The sequence below is a fragment of the Carassius auratus genome, chromosome 47, assembly GCF_003368295.1.
Source record: "Carassius auratus strain Wakin chromosome 47, ASM336829v1, whole genome shotgun sequence".
Taxonomy (NCBI): Eukaryota; Metazoa; Chordata; class Actinopteri; order Cypriniformes; family Cyprinidae; genus Carassius; species Carassius auratus.
The window spans coordinates 11523401-11544980 of record NC_039289.1 but is presented as its reverse complement, the minus strand read 5'-3'; the positions used below and the strand labels follow the sequence as shown (position 1 = coordinate 11544980).

The 21580-nt window shown below is 37.7% G+C and overlaps 2 protein-coding genes across 14 annotated transcripts in view; both read right to left on the bottom strand.

Moving 5' to 3' along the window:
• Positions 1-139: 139 nt before the first annotated feature.
• Positions 140-2786, bottom strand: LOC113065110 (mesencephalic astrocyte-derived neurotrophic factor). Its single transcript, XM_026236304.1, has 4 exons — positions 2546-2786; positions 1819-1946; positions 1284-1425; positions 140-977 (listed from the first exon to the last, which is right to left on the bottom strand). The coding sequence occupies exons 1-4, from the start codon at positions 2631-2633 to the stop codon at positions 793-795; spliced, it is 543 nt and encodes a 180-aa protein (XP_026092089.1). The 5' UTR covers positions 2634-2786; the 3' UTR covers positions 140-792.
• Positions 2787-4582: 1796 nt separating this feature from the next.
• LOC113065108 (dedicator of cytokinesis protein 3-like) overlaps positions 4583-21580 on the bottom strand; it is a 166227-nt gene continuing 149229 nt past the window's right edge. For 9 of the 13 annotated variants that reach the window (XM_026236291.1, XM_026236294.1, XM_026236295.1 and 6 more), the window contains 16 exons: positions 21447-21533; positions 21186-21290; positions 20883-21024; positions 18654-18820; positions 18475-18561; positions 17003-17182; positions 16718-16801; positions 16521-16637; positions 15520-15659; positions 14090-14222; positions 12986-13067; positions 12687-12805; positions 12471-12558; positions 11803-11922; positions 10890-10972; positions 4583-8990 (listed from right to left, as the gene is read on the bottom strand). In XM_026236291.1, the coding sequence (XP_026092076.1) occupies positions 8406-8990; positions 10890-10972; positions 11803-11922; positions 12471-12558; positions 12687-12805; positions 12986-13067; positions 14090-14222; positions 15520-15659; positions 16521-16637; positions 16718-16801; positions 17003-17182; positions 18475-18561; positions 18654-18820; positions 20883-21024; positions 21186-21290; positions 21447-21533 (2319 nt within the window). In that variant the 3' untranslated portion in view covers positions 4583-8405. Of the gene's footprint in view, positions 8991-10889; positions 10973-11802; positions 11923-12460; positions 12559-12686; positions 12806-12985; positions 13068-14089; positions 14223-15519; positions 15660-16520; positions 16638-16717; positions 16802-17002; positions 17183-18474; positions 18562-18653; positions 18821-20882; positions 21025-21185; positions 21291-21446; positions 21534-21580 lie in introns of all 13 variants that reach the window. The other 4 variants (XM_026236293.1, XM_026236301.1, XM_026236296.1 and 1 more) reach the window with 3 other exon arrangements.

The following is a 21580-nucleotide window of genomic DNA, read 5'->3' as shown; positions in this document are numbered from 1 at the left end:
CAAATGTAGTAGGTTCTCTATGAATACAGAAAATGCACATATCATGCACAGTATACTGCATAAAACACAGCCAATACATATATGAACTATATAAAAAGAAATTATATATATATAAAACATGAATTTCATGACAATCCAAATTCTGTGCATGAACTTTAATGTACCGAAAGCTTTATACAAATACATGCAAATACTATAGCATTATATAACCATATCAATTCATTACTATGGTAAATAGGTATTTTGGTAGTCAAACAGATTCCAATTCCCTGAGGGAAAGTTTACAAAATGTGACCAAGATGATGGAGGAACAATGCAAAACACTAAACTAAAAATAATAAACTAAAAAGGACAAGACCGATTTCTTTTCGTCTTTTAATGAAAAAGCCAGTATAACAGTATTAAACATTTCACAGCAAAATCCTCTCAAACTGACCCACAACATTTTTGAAGAGGAGACTCCCGTTCATTATATTTCATATAATGTGTCAACTAAGAAAGTCTACACTCAGAAAAAAATAAAATAAAAATAGAAAATGTAAATCAAACTAGGCAAAGTGTGTCAAACATTATTTCCCATAACATCAGGAGGATTGTGTTGGATCTTAGTCTAGATAAACTATAAATTAAAGGTATTTAAGGAAGTGCGTTCGGTTTCTTGATGTTTACCCCTGGAGAAGAAGGTAAAATGACAACACAATGCAAACCCCGTTGTTAGGTGGTCAGTCAGCCGCACAGCGCAAATCTTCCACCCTAAATGCCGCTGCCTTGGTCCCATGATTCCCTGCAAGTTTACAAATCGGTCCTTGCCTTGGCTGCATTAGGTGCGTACTTGGGCATCAGCTCGTTGATCTTGCGGATGAAGTCCGATTTCTCCGCGCATCCTTTGCAGGATTCGCCCCATTCCTCCAAAATCTTCTTCAGATCTTTCACTTTCAACTTCTTCAGGTCGACGGAGCTCAAGTCAACCTGTTTATCTAGAAGAAGAAGAACAATGGCTTGCAGTTCTGCCACTCAATGAATTTAGATAATTAAAATTATAATATCTAAATAAATCACATGCAAATAAAAACTGCTTTAAAACATTAAAATAGAGTGGATACAACTCAATATATCAATCGACCAGAGTGATTTTTTAGTCATCTTAGATTGGGCAGGATGCCTAAACAAACAGAACAATGGATATGATACGTTCACACATTCATATTGGTCAAACACTAAACAGACACGATACATTAATCAGTGGACACTTCTTTTCTATGCAAACAAACTTCTCAACGTACCATACTTCAGTTCACAGATCTGGCTGTCCTTCTTTTTGAGCTTTTCACAAATCTTTTCCACTGGCACATGGTAGCTCATCGGTTTGGAAACTTCATTGATTATTTTTGTTGCTGCATCACTTGTTGCCCCTATATAATAACACTGCACATACAGAAAACATAGTAAAAAGGAAGTATAAACAAGCTAAGAATATGAAAGGTAAAAAGAATAGTTCAGCCTCAGTCCATCCAAGATGTAGAGGAGTTGGTTTCCTCATCAGATTTGGAGAAATGTAGCATTACATCACTTGCTCAGCACTGATTCCTCTGCATTGAGTGGGTGCCGTCAGAATGAGAGTCCAAACAGCTGATAGAAACATCACTCGTTCTGATGGCACCCATTCACTGCAGGGCATCCATTGGTTATCAAGGGATGCAATGCTACATTTCTTCAAATCTGATGAAGAAACAAACTCATCTACATCTGAGTTGGCCTGAATTTCTTTTATATTTGAGTGAATGGTTCCTTCAAATTGTCTTCACAAAAGAGACTTACAAATCGGTTTTCTTTTCCTTTGGCATCTTTGCAAGATTTTAGAAGAGCTTTTTCGATGGAGTCACTGTCGAACTTGATGTCATTGTCTTGTAGCGTCTGGTAAAACCGTTCCAGGAAACCCACACAGACTGCGATGCAAAAATCACATACACAGAACTTCCATTAAATAAAATCTGTCACATGAACGAAATGGATAGCACCAGTTGACTTTTAGCACCGTTTATTAACTACTTCATAAATAGAAGATTAAGAAATGATGAAAGCGTCATCTGAACAGGTGTGCCATATTGGATTTGATATGAAGTGCTTATTTACATAAGCTTCTGATAATAACTTGCATTATGTAATCGACTGCTTATACAGTATATGAACTGATACTGACTGAAAACAACAGAAAGTAGTAGCAGATGACCTAAATTACAAAGTTACATAAATAAATGCTTTGTAAAACGCGTTGTAATACATTGCATTTACAATTGTGCATATGTTATATGTTATTACAATGTATTATAACTCACGTTTAGCCTAACAGCACCTTAAAACCTAAAATAATAATTATTGATGCAATAATTTAAGTAGATCAAGGTAACACATGATATATACTTAATAAAAACGTGTTAACTAAATATACAGCAAAAACTTAAGAAGATTAATTTAAGGCAGATGCGGGATGCTCTTGACAGGAAATGCATGTCTTTTATACTATAAACATATGAAACACACTCACCTTCACACTCTCCATCCTTTAAAGCTTCAGTGCAGCTCGGTACTAGCGACAGGGCCAGTGCCACAGAAAGCCCACTCAAATATATCATCCTAAAACCAAACAAACGCGTTTAACTACTTAAATAGGCTATTAAAAGTGCTGAACTGGGTTTTGAACGAACATTAAAGATACCGGCTCGACAAACACGCAATGTACAGCGCTTCCGATTGAAAGGTCCCGCCCACTCTCACATTTGATTGGTTTTCCGGTCCACTCTTTGCTCGTCTATTGGCTGGCCCGTGATGTCGCAACACGCACTCTTTTCCGATTGGATGTGCGGCGTTTATCCAGGGAGTGAGTCCAGTTGGCGGCCTGTGATTGGTTATGAAGGCGAATACTCTTGGTGACGATTGGCTTGATGACGTGTCGGTTGCATCAGCGACATGTTTGTAGTTCTTTGCCATCTGTGGACGTTATTGCATAACAAATCATTCCAGCGGGCAAAACGTGCTATTAATGTATATATTAGTAGGAAAGAAGACCATTTTGGCCAGACTTTACTGTGAGATTTCACTCACATTACAATTACTGTACTGTGAGGAGGCAATATTGTTATACTTTTTAATATAGCTCAATAGAACCACATTAGCCTTTATTCAAAAAATAGTTACTATAATGAATATCGATATTAAATGAAAAGTTAAACTGGGTTCTGATTACTGTTCACACCGAGAACAATAATGATACACTAAAAAATCCTGGGTTATTTTTTTTTTAACCCAAATGCTGGGTTGAGCCTTTATGCTTTGCATAAAATTAACGATTTTATTCATGAATTTACAGAACACAAATATTCCCCCAGAGCTGTTTACTGTTTGTTATTGGGCAGGTTATAAAGGCAATCGCAGTATATTTCGGCTATGAGTGAAACGCATGGGGGCGGCCTCAGGCGTGAGCAGTTCCCCGCCGAACACGACTCCAGCTTGGGCTCGAGAACCAGCGCGGCGCAGTTGAAAAACAGAGACTGGTTAATAACACGTAAATTACTTCTGTTTAACGTTTAATTTTTAGTTTTACGGTCTGTTAAACGAGTTTAAAAATTGACAATATGTATAGCCTATTAAAAACGATATAAACAATGCTGTAAATGATAATTAAAGGAAAATAAAGGAAGTTAACATGCAAACCAGTGGTTGTGTGGATTATTTTAGAAAAGTTTAGAGGATTTAAATGAATCTGTAAACATTATTTAATGTATGAAGTAAAAAATAAGCTAGTAATATTGTAATAAACTTTATCTGGGTTAAATCAACCCCTTATGCTGGGTTAAATAAACTAATTGGCTGGGCATCTGTGGGATGTGCTGAACAAACAAGTCCGATCCATGGAGGCCCCACCTCAGGACTGAGAGGATCTGCTGCTAAATTCTAATACAGCACACCTCCAAGAGTCTAGTGAAGTCCACATCTCGATGGGTCAGGACTGTTTTGGCTGCAAAAGGGGGACAAACATAATGTTAGGAAGGTGGTCATAATGTTTTGCCTGATCAGTGTACTATTCTGCTAGTCAGAAATGCAAGATATAAATGGAGAATTTATTTCCCAAGTCTGAATTGTGAGTGTCAGAATATATATGCGATACAACATTGCAATTACCTTTATTTATTATTATTATAATTTTTTGTTTATTAGATTTTTTTTTAATTACATGGCAGAAGACAAAAATATATTTAGGTTAAACTCAGAATTGTCAGAATTGCGTGATGTAAAGTCAGAATTGTAATAACTTTACATCAGTTTACATACGATTCTCTGAGAAAAAAGCCAGTGAGACAAAAATGTCGTGAATTGTGATACAAAAAGTCTACTTTTTTTTTTTTTTTTTTTTTTATTCAGTGGCAGAAACATGGTTCCACAGAATGGCCCTTTATGGGTATTTCATAAAAAAATTGTAAATATGTTGCATTAAAAAAAAAAGTTTGTATCTGAAAAAAAAAGAAATGCTGGTTGAATACTGAAAATTTACACTCTATTCCAAAGAAAGAAAGCAAGGCAAACATCAGTCGATAAAACTTGATCTTTAATAGTAGGCATTATTAATGAATTACACGTCACAGCGGTTAAGTGAGTAGGAAAAAAAAAAAAAGTGTGTATTTACATCTAAAATCCACACCACATTTATTCATGCTAGCACAATATATACAGAAAAAATACTTTGAGAATACTTGTACAAAGGTTTTCGTAGTTCTGCATGGTAAAACAAAAACGCTCTTTAGATTTCAATGCAAAATACACAAAATAACTGTAGTGATTAGGCCATTGAAAGATTTTTTTTTTTCTTTTCATGTTCGCAGTTTAGTTTTAAAAACACATTTACATCAGAAAGTACAAGGCAGACCATTAATCTCAGTCTATACATGATTTGTCCCTCTTGACCATATAAATACAAAGCTTTTGAAGGAGTATATACACGAAATAAAGCCAAACATGGTGTAATACGAACTGTAATGCAGACCAGAGTGTTTAGTACCCCTCTTTACTCTGTTTTTCCAAATGTACAGAGACAAAAAAAAGTTTCCCCTTTGCTCACCCATTTCATCTTCTTAGATTACCAGCAATGTTCCTTTTACAATTAATGATGATCAATCCTTTCAGCGAAATACAGGAAATCAAACCCAATACTTAATTTGCAATTCACACTTATCGCTGTATACATGATCAGAAGTATTAATCCGGTATTGAATTATAGATGCTGATCAGGGCAACCTCGTCATGTAAAAAATAAAATGTCACCCTCAGTCTGAAACTCTGAATCCAAAACTGTCAGTTTGCCTCCATGGAGATATCAAACATGTAAAATATGTACACTTGTTCTTTACAAGATTACTTGTGCCGAATGAGTACCTTTCATTAGATGAATTGTGATTATAATACGTTTGAACTTTTTTTTAGTTTTGTTTTTTTGCTTGGATATGCAAGCAAAATTGTGTTGGTGAATGATTACAAGACACACAGTATCCATCAGTCCGTATTTACATGCAAAATATCTAGAAAGCCGTTATTATAAATGCTCAAAACAATAAATATTAATGCTTTTTAGTTTATCAGTGCTTATATTGAAAGAATGGGCCGTCACATATACACTTTCTTATAACACTCGATCTTTGCATAGATTACAGTTCCTTCCCTGATCACTCAATATTTAATGTGTATAAAAATGGTTTATATTGTCTCAATTAACCTTAAAATATTTAGGTTAATATAAAAAAATAATCAATAATTCATCATTTAAACCATTTCTATGTCAGTGGAGACATAACACTCTTACTTCATCAGTTTATAATTAAGTAAAAATTATTTAATAATAATAAAAAAATGATAATCTACAAATGCATCACCAGTTATCTAAGTTTTACTTCAGGAGGAAGTGCATACAAATTAATAGACTGAATAGAGATACAATTGCAGTTTATGTCTGACTATGAAAACAGACAGGAATATTATTAATGTAATGAATGAGAGATTCCCACATTTAAAGAAGGTCCTCTATCAAAACATTTGCACGTATTTGCTCTCTCTGACCATAAAAAGGCCTTTAGTGATGAACTATCAGTCATTGCTTTTAAGATAACATGCATTTCTCTCTGAACATATCCTGCCATGAACAGTACAGTCTTGATTTTACAAAAGCACACAAAATGCCGGCTTGCCTAAAACTTGCCTCTTGCTTTTAATATTCTTCAAGGATTGGGGTTGAAGTACATTTTATACTAAAAGCAACTTTAAGTATATACTTTTGTGTTTCTATTCCAGAACATTTAACAAACAAAAAAAAAAAAGTACTTTTCAAACCCATAACATATTTCCTTAAGGGATATAAAATCAAATTAAACCACATCGTACATTTGAGTAGGGCTTATGAAATGAAACGGCACAATACCCATAAAAGTAATAATAAAAAAAAAATCAGTTAATTTTAAATTATAATTCAATAAAATATATGCCTAACCAGGTAAAAAAATAAAATAAAAAAATGTCCAATGCAGTCTCAACCAATCACAATAAATCCCTTTTTTGGAGCAGGAATTTGGACCAGTGAGATTGCACTGTGGGCGGGTCTAGTCAGCATGACACAGACCGACTGACAAACTAAGATTAACATTAACAGTATATATTTTATACTTGTCGCTCTATTGGATGCATGTTCTTGCTTTCCTTTGGAAAATTTAATTAAAATTGGCTGGCAGATTTATGATTTATGATTTCTGCCAATCAATATGTAGTGTGTTGCTTAAAGCAGATATAATTAACATTTTCAGAAGACATTAAATGCTAGATAATAATGCTGTGGATGATGATGTGTAGATATACAGTACAAGCAATATCTCTTCCAGACCCTCCCTTCAAGTGATGTAGGGTAATATTATCTCCACCATTGAAGAGAACATGCACATTGTACATTAAAATTAGCTTTTTAAATAACACATACTTTCAAGTCGTCAGAAGTTAATATGGAAACACCATCAGATACCGAATTTGCATCTATCAGAAGCTCAAAGACTCACTCAACTCACAACATAAAACATACTCATGAATCTTGCCTCCTTTGCGCCTTTAAAAATGTGTGATATAATCTTTCATAGCAATATAGTATATGATATAATCTACGCTGTATTTATTCTAACTCTCTTTTTGTATTTTTTATACAATACAATTATATTAAACTCTTGGAATTTTATAACAGCTCTATCTAAAAATATACTTCTTTATGAAAACTGTCAACTTGGAGGAACAGAAATCAATTCCCAAAGGAACCTACTGAGACCAAAAGCCGCTTTACTGTGAGGAGAGATCTGTGAAATGGCTATGATTTAACAGCACTTTGGCTGTTGTGTTATTAGCGTTACAGTAGCGCTCAGAGTGGCTGATTTGCTTTCACAGCACGACAATATTATGGGTGTAATGAGGCTTTACAAAGATTGTGAAAGCCTCTTACTGTCACATTAGTGCAGATTCTCTGTGAGAAGAAGCTTCCCACAACTGTGCAGGAGGTAACAGACGTTCTGTTAAATGTTTTTATGTCTGTAATGAAGTGTTAGCATGTTATATCAACTCCTGTGTTAATAATTGGATTGGGAAGTATCTTGTCAGAAGAAATGAAGAAATGCTTAGTCAATGATGATAGCTTTAAACGTCCTCAGAGATCACCTGAAATCCACACTTATGTGGGCTTCAAAAGTTAACTTTTTCAATTTTAGCCGCTAAGGATCCACTTTTGACCACTTTCTACATTATCTTGTAAATAATTTAATAAAAATAGACAAAACTAATAAGGTTTGTGGTGCTCCGAGGTTAAGTGCTAAAGTGCAAACCCACCAGAACTGAATGACGTCTATTGGTAAGGTTTATCAACACTCTTTTTTAAGGTGTATGATGTCAATCAAAGCTATTGTAATTATGACTATAAAGTGTTTACAAGTTGTAGACCTTGACAACAGGTGTATCTATCTCTGAAGACATAAAACGTTCGGATCTAGTACACCTGAATCTGATTGTGTGCTTCCTGTTTCATCTGAAATTCCTACCATATCTGCATTATCCAATCAATATACTGATACTAATGAGGGGAAGTAGCTCGGGCTCTACAAGCAGTTTGAACTCCCAGATTCCTGGGTAACTCCCAATTGCTAGGCAAAAAACAAAAAGTCTCACTAGCACGTAGAAGCTCAGCAACATGTCAAGCACTTCTTAAGAGGTTTCAAAGACCTGCAATGGATACATGAGATGTAGAGTTTCAAACCCAGTCATTTCTTGGGACTTTCCCAAAACCCAACCACCTATCACACCAAAACCAACAGTCCAAGGTGAACCTTGTTATTCATCTATTCTTCACTAATGCCATGTTCCCAGGCCACCTTGGCCTGCTCGTCCTTGTTAGTGAGCAGAGGCTGGGAGATCTTGCGGGGCACTGGCCTTGGAACCGGCCTCAGGTCCTCTTCAGGAATACACCCTTCCCTCAGGTAAGGTTTGGGAGGCAGAGCTGGTGCTGGCTCATGGTGGTGGTAGTGTGGGTGGGTTATGTGTATTGCATGTGGGTGGTGATGGCGGAGATGGAGGTGATGATGGTGGTGTCCGTCAGTGGGCATCCCTGGGGTTACGCCCAATGGGGCTGAGTGACTACGGCAAGGAGCGGGCTTGAGAGGGTCCAGAACTTCAGGCTCTGAGATGCTGTAGCGTACAGGGAAGTAGGGACTCTCGGCTTCCTCCGTGTCCGTGGTCCAGGCCTGGCTGCTCGGCATTGAGTCCAAGGTGTCAGCTCGAGCTGGAGGCTCAGAGGAGGACTGGGCAAAGTTGCTCTCACTCAAGGAGGAGACGCCACTGCTGGCGCTGCCAGACAAGGTGGAGTTACTGCCATCCAGGCCCGACTGTGGACTGGTGGGTGAGGCAGGTATAGGGTGCAGGGGTGACTGGTGAGGAAACGTAAACAAGGTGTTTATTTACAATATGTTGATAAAGACCTTATCTGTTGCAGTGTTAGAATGAAAGACCAGGGGGATCATATTAGGAAGACCTAAAAGCAAGGGTGCTCAAAAAAACTCCTTGAGAACTATCTTTATGCACACTTTAGTTCCACCCATGGTCAATCACAGTTGTTTATCTTTCCATGAACTTCCAGGAATAGTTCACCATTTTTTTTATTTTTATTGATTCACTCAAGCTTAATATCATGAGGGTGAACTTGTCTACTAACTTGCATTAGAAATGAATAGTTCAGCCATGAATCTCTATTCGCATTCTAACTGGCTCTGTGCTATGCATGTCCTCATCTTAGCCCTCTGACTCCCCAGCACCACCTACCTAAATCTGCTACAGGGGGATCTTCCTTTCTCGAGCAGCCACAGCACGTTTTTTTTTAATTTTATGATCCAAGTATTTAGCAGAAGCAAGTCTACTCGCTCTGCAGCAGCATCAGCATCAGCATAGCAGATCCAGTCCATCAATAAAAACCTACTGTATGCACATTCTGTTTACATTAATTAAGCTTTTACAGTTCATCCCAAAATATATTAAAAAATCATTTGATACTGTATATTAGAGTATACCAGTATGTTAGAGTACATCAGCAGTGAACATAGTAAGCAACACAGCCAAATAAACCCAAGGACCCTGTTTGGCTCCTTCCGGGAATATTTATCAAATTTGTATTTAAAAGTAGATTTCCAGTAGCAGGAATGAACACCTCTTTCTTAAAGCCACTGTAACCCCTTTCACACTGCACGTCGGACCCGGCATATTGCCGGAACATTGCCGGGTCGCCTTCTGTGTGAAAGCAACCACGTCCTGGGATTGATTCCAGCATTGAGACCCGAGTCGGGGACCTAGTAACATTGCGGGGTTCAACCCGGGACGAGCGCTGTGTGAACAAAAGCCAGATCTAATGCTGTGTCGAAGTGATGACGCACGTTATCGCGCAACTCTTTTACCGGCTGTTTTGAAGGAAGATCAACTTCGCGATGAAAATATATGTGCAAACTGTAATGAAGCAGAGATCAGTTTGTTCCTCACATTCCGCTCTGACGCCGAGATCGTTCGCTTGCTTCAGTGAAAGTATAACGTGCCTAACGTTTTCGACTCGTACATCACACGTCACGCGTCACATGTCGTTACGGGATCTTTACGGGTTGTGTGAGAAAGCACGCACATATCCTGGGTAATCACTGGCAGTGTGAAAGTGCACAATCTAGTGACCCGGGAACAACTGCCGGAACACTGAACCGTGTATTTCCCGGAATGGCAGTGTGAAAGGGGCTTATCTGACCTGAAGTGTACCTTCTAACTGTGACTTAATATTTTACAGTACAATAATAATTTTCTTTTCAAATGATCAAAACAAATATTTCTCCATTTTACCTTTTTAATTCAGATTCCTTCCCCATCTATCCATCTAAAAATCCTTGCACTATATATTATGAAAATTGTTGGCTCTTGACAAATAGCTTTTGATTTTTTTTTTTTTTTTTTTTTCTGATTCGCTTGGCTGGATGATGAAACTTAAAAATTTCATTTGACAAATTTTCATCCTACTGATCTCCAGAGAAAATACAATCCAACAACATACACACATACATACACAGAAACAGAATAACTGAACTACAAATGCATATGAAACAATTATAATATGAACCCAAAACACTTTAGCATGCTACCAAACACCAAAAAATATCCCAAAACCAGGCTCAAGTAAAGTTCATCTCAGGGTGTATTGACTGTGGGACATCTGAGGTCAACAGGACGTAAGAAATCTCAGAATGCTAGTGTGGACATGCATGACGAGGAGTAACAGGACACATCGAGGTGGAGGATACCTTTCTTAAAGAGCGCGCAGGGAGAGCTGGAGGGAGTTCGTTGATCTGGTGGTGGAAAGCATCAAAGTGCATCGAGAAGTGTCCTAAAGGGGAGACACAGTTGGACAGAACCAGGGTTGGAAAGAGCACACGCCGGTACACACTTGCGCGCAAACACACGTCAACATGCGTATTCACTCAGCAAGCACTAGGAAGGATTTTTTCTGAACTTGGCTGATGTTCAGAAGAGAATAATTGGTGGGAAAGAGGGAATGGGGAGCAATGGATCAGCAAATTAACAAATGTGGGAAAAACTTTTTAAATGAAAGACAGGATGCTACACGTCCAATGTAGGGTGGGTGAAAGGGAGTACGTTAAATTTGCGTAGTTGATGTGATGATGTGTAATATTACTGTTATCAAAACAAAATAGCAATACCCCCAACCTCTAGTATTTTTTCTTGTCTTTTTAACATGAAATAAGACAAAATATTCAAATAGTGAACAATGTGTAAAAAAAAAACATTGTGTGTAAAATATTTTTATTTGTCAACAACCCATTTGATTCTACGAATGCATTTAAGCTTAGAGATGTATTTCAACTATGTTCTTCAATACGCAGCAACAGGAGGATATTTAACGAAGCCAAGTCCAATGTAATAAAGATTCCACTACAATTCAACAATGTAGCAGATATTTTAATCAGGCACCTTTTGATTTCTTAGATTTCTTAACTCTATCGGCTTCGTGTTTTAATAAATTCCGCCAAATAGTCCATGAACACCTTGGGAGATATGCATTCCAAACGTTGGTTAAATCAGCTTGTGTGACACAACATTAGTCTTTCATAACATTACAAAAGTAAAAGGAATGGTCTCATGAAATGTCTTTCTCTTCATAGAAACCAATCCTTAAAAGATATTGTCGTTTCTTACCGGGAGGGAGGGTGCGGGGGGGGACTGGTGGGGCCATCACACTCCCGACATGAGCAGAGAGGAACAGCAGAGTGTCCCTGGTGCCACTGTCCAAACTCCAGCTGCTGGGAGCTGTCAACACTACCAGAAAGGACAAAGACCACCGTCACTATACAGTACATACAGGTTTCATTTCTGACCCGCTGGATCCTCATCTGAAGGTCAGGTACCTCAGGAATTCCTGCTTAAAATGTTGAGGATTGGATGATGGCGTAACAAACAAACATCCAGTTACGTTGAGCTGGAGAACCCACTAAACAAGCACTATCCAGACTAGTATTACACATGGTTATGCTGATGAACCAGTTATAACAGCTCCAAACCAGCCTAGGCCAGCGTTGGACATATTTTGTGCAGTTTCCAAATATTAAGGGAAGCTGTGATGCATACGGATAAGTATTCTGAGTTTCATGATCGGACTGCATGCATTCAAAGACCCATCCTACACAGAACATCCTTTCTACCGGACACAAAGTTCGTTCTTCATCAGATGCAGTACCTGCTCAGACAGTATGTGATTTCGGACACAGTGTGTATTGTGGATTTCAGCCTGATCTGATGGAAATGTGGGACTGTGAAGGAATAGAGGAGTACTGTTGGTTCAGAGAAGCATACACACCCAGTCATACCTTTATCAGCCACAGAGAGATTGGGGTCACTGCAGGGTTTGCAGGGACCAATGACCTGATGGTAAAGAGCCCTCTGATGGTTAGTAGGCTAGTGACAAATGTAAAAGAAAAACAATGTATTTTAATATTATATGTCTGCCATCATATCACCAAACTGTCTGGCTACTGGGTTAAAAAACAAAACAATTCTAATTAACTGTCTTGTGGTAGATGTACCTGTCCGTTCTCGGTCATGTTGGGGTACATGGCACTGCTAGGACGGTCCCTGTGCGGCGGTAAGAGCATTAGCATCTCTCGGCTGTGTCTGTATCTGTCAGGTAGTGATGGGGACCCAACTGGAGAGAAAGTAATAAAAACATCTCTACGTTTTAAGTTGAGACTAGTAAAGCCATATTTCTTTTAGGTGAAGCTAGAAGCACTGAGTGTCACCACGGTAAGTTAATGTTCTCAAACATTGGTTGGGAAACACTCAGGGTTGAACCTGGAGTTATTATGAAAAGTTTATTGGCACTTACCTCTGATGCTGCCGTGCCCTGAGTTGATCATCTGAGACGGAGCTGAATGTGTCGAGCTCAAACTGGACGATGATGGACTGGGCTGAAATGTTACATTGGGAGGGTGGACAGTACTTTAATAGATCAGATACAGGGTTCTTGTGATGCTGATGCTAGGGTGTTCTAGGAGGTTGCAGAGGATGGAAAATTCCCAGTAAGTTTCTGCAAACTTTCCCAAAATTCCTAAATTTTCTTAACATTTGGAAAGTTTCTGGAAATTTTCCACCCCTTTGCAGCCCTAGTTGTCAGGGAGTTGCTAGGAGGTGAGTGGTTTCTACAGCATTGCTAGGCAGTCGGTTGGTTGTTGCTAAGTGGTGCTAAACTGTTATTAAACAGTTTCTTGGTTGTTGCTAGGGTATTGCTAGGTGATGACTGGTCGTTGGGTTGCTATGAGTGTGTACTAATTCTATGGCATTGCTAAGATATTATAGGTGGTTACTAGGGTATTGCTTGGATGGATGATCATGGTGGTTTCTAGGGTGTTGCTAAGCGGTGTTCTGATAGGTTGCCAGGGAATTGCTAGGTGGATGTTATATTGATGCAGTGATCACTAGGACATTATTAAGTGTTTGCGAGAGGTTGCTAGGATGTTAATAAGTGCTGACAGGATGTTGTTAGGCGGTGTTTAGGTTCTTAGGGAATGCTTAGGTATTGGTAGATTATGCATAGCTGTAGATGAGTTACAAGTGTTCATTAATGCTGGTGCTGTTAGGATATTATGAGTGGTTGCTAGTTTGGATTATATTGGTGGCTGATAAGGTGTTGGTAAGCAATGCTAGAGCATTATTACCTAGATCTTAGTGTGTTCTAAGGCATTGTTAAGTTGTAAGTGGTTGACACTAATAGGAGGATGCAAGGTTGATGGGCTGTTCTGCATGGTTACTAGGCAGATTGTTTAGGGGGTGTTTGTAATGGAGGCCAGCTAGTAAGAGCTTAGCAAGTAAACCCCACACTCCTGGCCTGAAGAGGTGCACTAGAGACTTAAGTGGATGCTAGGGTGTTTTGTTTGGTCACTAGGGTGCACCTTGACATTATATGTGTGTATTATGATCTTTTGTGGCTCACCTGCATGCGGTAGAGGTCCTCCGGGTGCTCCATCATACCGTCCGTCAGGATGAGCAGGTTTCCCATCTCACTGGAAGTGTGAGAGGAGAGAGAAGAGGAGGAGTGGCGGACAGATCCCAACACATTCAGAGGGCTAGAGATAGACGGTGGGAGGGGGGTGGGTGGGTTAGGGCATATAGGGGTAGAAAAGAAAAGCAAGAGAAGTGGAGAACGGGGAACACATGCATGGAGGAGGAAGATCAATCAAGATGAAGAAAAGAGAGATTGTAGGGTGGTAGAACACAGGCAGCCATGCAAGTATGAACGGAAAACGGGACCGAATAAACAAGAGAGAAAGAGGAGAGTAAAGCATGCACACAGAAAGATGTCAAACATGTGTGAGGAAAGTGACAGAAGAGAGAGAAGAAGAGAGAGGAAAAAACAGAGAGAGACGTGAGAGAGACGTGGTGGAGCTGAAGCTAGTGTGCTCAGAGTGGGCAGCATGAGCGCGTACACGTGTTTATGAGAAATACACGGTCCAGGAGTGTTTGTGAAGAGAGAGGAAGGGCTGTGTCCACAGGGAACAGGAATCTCTCTCTATAACCCACATATATGCGTGTAGAACACAGAGACTGCACACGTTCGTTACAATGTGACATATGCAGTATGAGGCGCCACACAGGAAACATAAATATAATACACTGTAAAAGTAATATATAGAATAAACTGTGGAATAAAATCCTGTTTATACATACACAATTTGTACTCAGGTTGTTATTGTAAACTTAAACTATTAAAAAGAGTTTTTGGTATTAGTAAAAAAAAAAAAAAAAAAACATAATTAAACAAATTACCGAAAATGACAAAACAAAATAAATGTACTAAAACTGAAATTAAAACTAGAAGAATCTATGGTTTGTTAACTGTCTTCAATTTTCATTTAATTGAAAAAGGTACCATTAAAATATGTCCAATGTTTTCAATGTTCAATGTTTTTTTTTTTTTTTTTTTTTTTTTTACATTTCATAGATTATCTAAATATATGAAATAAACATAACATGAACAGCTTCCGTATTTATTTATTTGTATGCACTGCATAATGATATTTTACCTCATAACATAATTATAATGCTGTTATTTCTTTACATAGCTTAGTTCTATATATATATATATATATATATATATATATATATATATATATATATATATATGTTCAAAATAAATAAATGCTCTAGCATCTGCATTGTGCTGCTAAATTCCAAAGAAAATAACTTTGACTCTTAGATCAGATTGTAAAAAATGCTTTTACAGTTGCATTAAAATTTGAAATACTCCTTAAATCTTTATACAGTATGTTGTTCTTGTTCTAATACAAACTCGGTCTTGTATACATAGTTTATACACAATATATCTGTGTGCATGGGTAACTGTGTCTGTACGGTTGGACTGACCTGTGCCGGTGCATGAGCTTAATACTCTCAGGACTCATGGGACTCTGGGTGGCGAGGATGCTGCGTGGGGTGCTGGACCCGGAGCAGGCCGGACTCAATTTATCCAGACCGGGCAGACCCTGCAGGGCCACATAGAAACACTACTCTGAATATCCACACTGTCTGCGCTCATGCCAGCTCATACTTAATATAGCTTACAAAAACAGTCTTTGATAATGAATCGGTGCAAAGAATAATGTGAGAAAAGTCAAATGTATTTAAAAATCCCTGTGAAATAAATTCAAAAGTTTCCTATTCATTCAGGAAGTTTGGGTAAGGTTCGGTCATTATTGGTCATAACCGGCGAGTAAATTACATCACAGGTGCAATTTGCATATTCCTAATCTAGACAAATATTTGATGAGTGCATGATGAGTCATCAATATTTTTGGCTGATTTTCCTAAACAATGTCAGTTTGTAGGGATAAAATAATATATCAATTACCCAAAACTAACAGATATGGACTAAAAGACAAAAAAATAAAAATAAATAAATAAATAATAATAATAGCAATCATTTCTTTTTTTATTACATTTATAAATTATATTAAAATATAATAATACACTAAATAAAAATGTTAGTCAAGTCAAAACTTGATGCTGGCTTGAGAAAACACAAAGTTTGAAGTAGTTATACAAGCTTGAAGTCTGAAGACCAGTTTGAAGTTTCAAGCTAGGCAAATGCTAAGAAGTTGCTCTGAGTGATTGCTATGTAACTGCTAGTATGTTTTATGTTGTTAGCATGTTTAAGATTTTGCCAATGGTGGCATGTTTTATGCTAGTTGTTTTGCATTTCAGGGTTTTCTTCGTGGTCACTAGGGTTATCTGCAGGTTGATAGATAAAGCCAACATAGCTGCAATAAAACTAAAATGCATTTTGATTTATCTGGGTCTGTATCTAAATTTGGATTATTTGGCCATAAAATGTATCAAATCCTTGAGAAGCAGATGTGAGGTCTCACATGACAGAGGCTGCTCCTCATCATCTGGAACTGATCGATCAGCTTCTTGTGCAGGGGACGCATTTCTGGATGCACCAGTTTCTCGTGGACAGCCAGACCCACGCCGAGGACATGAACCTGTGCGGTTCATTCAGTAAGAAACGATTATCTGATGTTTATAAATCTCTTCTGAGTGGTTAAAATAAAGAGGTGCTCACCTGTTCCTGCATCAGATCCTTGAGTTGGGTGATCTTCTCTGTGTCCTCGGGGTGACTGCTAATGTACTCTTTATCGAAGAACGCCTGGCATAAAAACAGTCGACAAAACTTATTATGAAACCATTCTTTTGGATGAATACCGAGCTGTTGATGATCACACATTTGGGCAACAAAAAGCTGAAAATGAAGAGGCGGCTCTGCTAGTGTGAGCTTTCTAAAGCATAATAAACGTCTCTGCCAAGAGAAACCAAGTTCTTTTCAACACTTGTTCAAATGTGCACTGACTTCCTGGTATCTAGCGATTCCTCCGTTGACGGCGGCGTCGATCACCCCGTTGAGGCACATGCTGAGCAGGTTGATGTTTCCGTGAAGCTGCTTGTGCTGGTACTGACTGATGAGGGTGCGCAGCTCCTGGTTCTTGTTCTCCACCACATATATGGCGTTCTCCAGCGGACTAACCTCAATCTACAATACAGGACATACACAAGGTAAACACAGGTACTCTGAATGTACGTTACAGTTTCTGTTCAGTAGATCCGTACAATATATGGACACTATTAGAAAACTATTCTTTATGAGTTTAGTGATTGAGTAGTATTTATTTATTTAAAGTGCCCCTATTATGCCATTACCATTATTGCCTTTCATGCAGTGTGTATTGTAGCTGTGAACGATCTGCAAAGCTATAGTGCTGAAAATGCACGATAAATAAAGTTATTGTCTCCCAAAATAAATAACTGACGAAACGAGTCTTTAGTTCGATTCCCACTTCCGTGATGGCTACACGTCACATGGTAACATATTCGCAAAATTCTCGCCTATGTTCTACGTTGGCTGGCAATAAACAACTTGACCCCCCGCCACAAACACGTCATTCTACGTGACGACTGCTTCTCTAATCTCGGGGAGTTCAATGAGGGATTCACAAAACGCTTGCTGTTTAAAGATGGATCAGTATCTTGTTTATTTGGGACCAGCTGGCTCCACTGAATCACAACCTGTAAGTACGATAAATAATAGATGTTTATATTTTCTATAGAGCGTTTAAAATACTGAACTATTGAAATAGGCATATCGTTTCCGACACCGCTGTATGCCCTAGACCAATCACAACAGACTAGGCCATCTGACCAATCAGAGCAGAGCAGGCTAACAGAAAGGAGGGGTTTAGAGAGACTAACTCTTTGAGAAATTCTTTGAAAGTTGAATTTTTCAGTCTGAATTGCGTTCCCAAATACTAAATATTTGGGTAGTATACATTTAAATGTAATAGAATAATTATTTATGCAAAATCATATTAAAAACATATATGTAAAATCATAACTTCTGAATTTTTATTTCAATATGACTTTTATTTTATTTAAATTTATTTTTTATTTATCTTTTATAAGTTAACATTTTAACTTTAAATTGGCTTTAGTGTTTACGCAGTACAAATTTAGATTTTTTTTTAAACTTTTATTATTATTATTATTATTATTTTTATAAAACGGTTTGTTCCATTCCTCGATTCTGATTGGTCATCAGCTGTGTTTTATTCACGACACAGCACAGCTATGACCGCTTCACCCAACGGTTCTTCTGTGTCTAAAATCTATTTAAAATCATAGACAAAAAAAAAAAGTGCATTGTGTTGGACAGCTACCCATGAGGTTATCAGCTCCAAATGATTGATTTTAAGATTTAATAAACAGACTAAAATGGTGGCCGCATTATGTTGATGATACATTCAGCTTTGGTTTGGATGAGTCACGCACCAGCTCACGCTTATCCACCTCAAACCAGCGAGAGATGCCGGGCAGAGGGTGGGTCAGGATGAGTGTTGTCCGCTCGATCCAGAGACTCTGAGAACACACACACATGATAAAACTTCATCGTACACGTGACGCTGAAGTCATTTATTCACTAGTGTCCTAGAAAAGAACTTCAAATTCACCTTAAATTCGTTGTCCTTGTCTTTCAGGCCCTTGTGGAAGGGCCGGTCGTAACGGAAGCGGCGGACATTATTGACTCTGTAGAAGCTCTTGATGCGGTCCGGCACGCGGTCCATCTGCAGCACATCCATGTTTTCTGAAACTGGAGTCACAGCGTAGATCTGGAGGTCTACGGAGCTTTACATGAAGGACAAACAGCTACTATATTACAAACAAGTGGTTTAAAAGGACAGAAAACCTTTTTAAAAAAAAAGAGTTGCACATTTGTCTATTATTTTTAAACTTAATTTTATCTATTTATTTAATTATTGTCTGTGCAAAGCAAAAAAAAAAAAAAAAAAGAGAAATTTGGCAGAGTGCTCAAGCTACTCTTTTACTTACAAGTGATATGGAAAACAAAAATGTATTGTAAAAATGACAGTTACATTTTTAAACACAAAAATGATCTTATTAGAGTGAACGATGCTATATATATATTAGGGGTGTAACGATACGCATATTCGTATTGAACCGTTCAGTACGAGGCTTTCGGTTCAGTACGCAGCACGCATTATGTACCGAATGGTTCGTTGGACTAATTAATTATATTTGAAAAAAAAAAAAGTGAAATATAATGATATGCGTTCAACAAGGTAGCCCAATAACCCAAACGACGTAACAGGCAATGCCCCTGACACTCCCGAAGAAGAAAAAAACACCAACTTATATGTTTATCTTAGGCTACTCAGTCAGGCGCTCGCTCACTCAGTACGCGCTGAGGTGGCCAGTGCGTTTAACAGACCAGAAATAGAAGATCCTTCAATAACCAACAGGTCTGGTGTTTGGGTGCACTTTGGATTCCCTGTAAGCTATAATGGTGATGACAAGAGAGTGGTGGATAAAAAAACAACAACGGTATGCCGCACCAGCAGGAATAAAAAAAAAAAAAAAAAAACACCAGCGGGAATACTTGAAACATGTCAACTCATTTACGCCGACATCACTTTTGTGTGTCAGTATCTGGGAAAAGACGGAAAAAAATTAGAAACATACACGCAACAAACTATCCCCGCAGCATTTAGGCAGACATACATCGCCGCGGCGATTGGTAGGCTTTATTTACGTTATAGCCGCGGATATGAGACCTTACTATTTACCATTCATTCTATCATCACCATTATAGCTTACAGGGAATCCAAAGTGCACCCAAACACCAGACCTGTTGGTTATTGGAGGATCTTCTTTTTCTGGTCTGTTAAACGTATTAGCCATTTAGCAACGAGCCTTCAGCGCGTACTCAGTGAAAACGCAGGTTTTAAGAACATGCAATTGAGCCCCGTTACAATATTCCTTCAGGAGCCCATTTCAGCCAGACTGTAATTCCTGCTTTGTTCCAAAAAAACATAAGCCCTATAGAGAACCAATTGAGTAAAAACACACTCAATATAAAGAGTTATAGAGTTCCATATAAAAAGTTACATCTTTGTATTTGTTCATAACTACTACAACAATATAACATTTTCATTTTTTTGTTTTATAAGGAGCTGTTTTTGTTTTTTACAGTATGTTGCTAAGAAAACACCATAGAATATGGGTAAAGAATAGCTCCATCATTGTTCAATGTAAAAAAAAAAAAACATACTTTGTTAGTTTTAATAAATAAAACATTTTTTAAAAATCAAGGAAATTTATCTGCCAATTTTTTTCATTTTGCTGTATCTAAAACGTACTGAACCGAACCGTGACACCAGTGTATCGTATCGAACCGAAACGTGAATTTTGTGAACCGTTACACCCCTAATATATATATATGTGTGTGTGTGTATGTGTGTGTGTTCATATATTATTATTTTCAATCGATGTAGCGATTAATTTATCAAATTAATCACATATTAATTGGACATCGAATTTGGATGAGAAATCAGCCACAAAAGATAATGTCACTTCATGACTTGATGAAAGTTTCAATTTGAATTTTGAAAATGTTCAGGTAGTATACTTTTTTTTTTTCATGCAAAACTATATTAAAATGTATTTTAAATGTAAATTAATGACTTCATGAAAGTAACATCTTTAAGTTTAAACTTAATTTAAAGTAGTATAAATGTAAATTAGAATTTATTTATTCAATTTATTTTAACAAAAATCATTTAAACTAAAATTACTATTATTTAAACAACATTTCCTTCTTGGTTTAACATTTATTTTCATATACACATTTATATATATATATATATTATGGCAAAGGATACACTGGGCATCTCCCTGTAAAATCCCCTCATCTGGTTGATTTGGGTGCTGCATGGCGATCGCTTGTGGAAATTCTCCCAGCATCCTTTGCTGAAAGGCTTCGAGTCTCTCATAGTCATGCCCTCGACAGACAAACTCCTTATTCTGTATGGAAAGAAAGAAAAATCCACAAATAAATATATACTATTTAATTTATTGTTGTTGTTTTTTTCTTATATATTTATTTTAAACGAAAAGCAATCCCTTAATTGTATCGTTACAATTATTACAAACAAACAGAGCATGTAAATATCGCAATAGCTCACCCTGAGGAAGAAGGGAAACTTCCGGCCATAAAATCCCACCCTGAAGAACTCCGGCTCTAGTCGCTGCTGCTCCATGATGTTGTCATAATATGCTGCCTCCATTTTCTGTAAAGAAGGAATGAGCTAAATATTCACTCAGTGTTGACCTCCTTCTGAGCATAATACATAACAGTACATTAATAGCTGTGCGGTCCACTCAAAGTGCTGTTATATAATCTCTGTTCATATACAGTATTCACATTTTCATCAAAAAGCACTGACCCGTATCCAGCTGAGACTCTGATAATCGTACAGGGACTCATACTGGAAGGCTAGTTCCCGGCACAGCGGGATGCCGTACTCCCAACACTGACAACAGAACAAGAACAGAAGAGTTTATGCAGTTTAAAACTAAC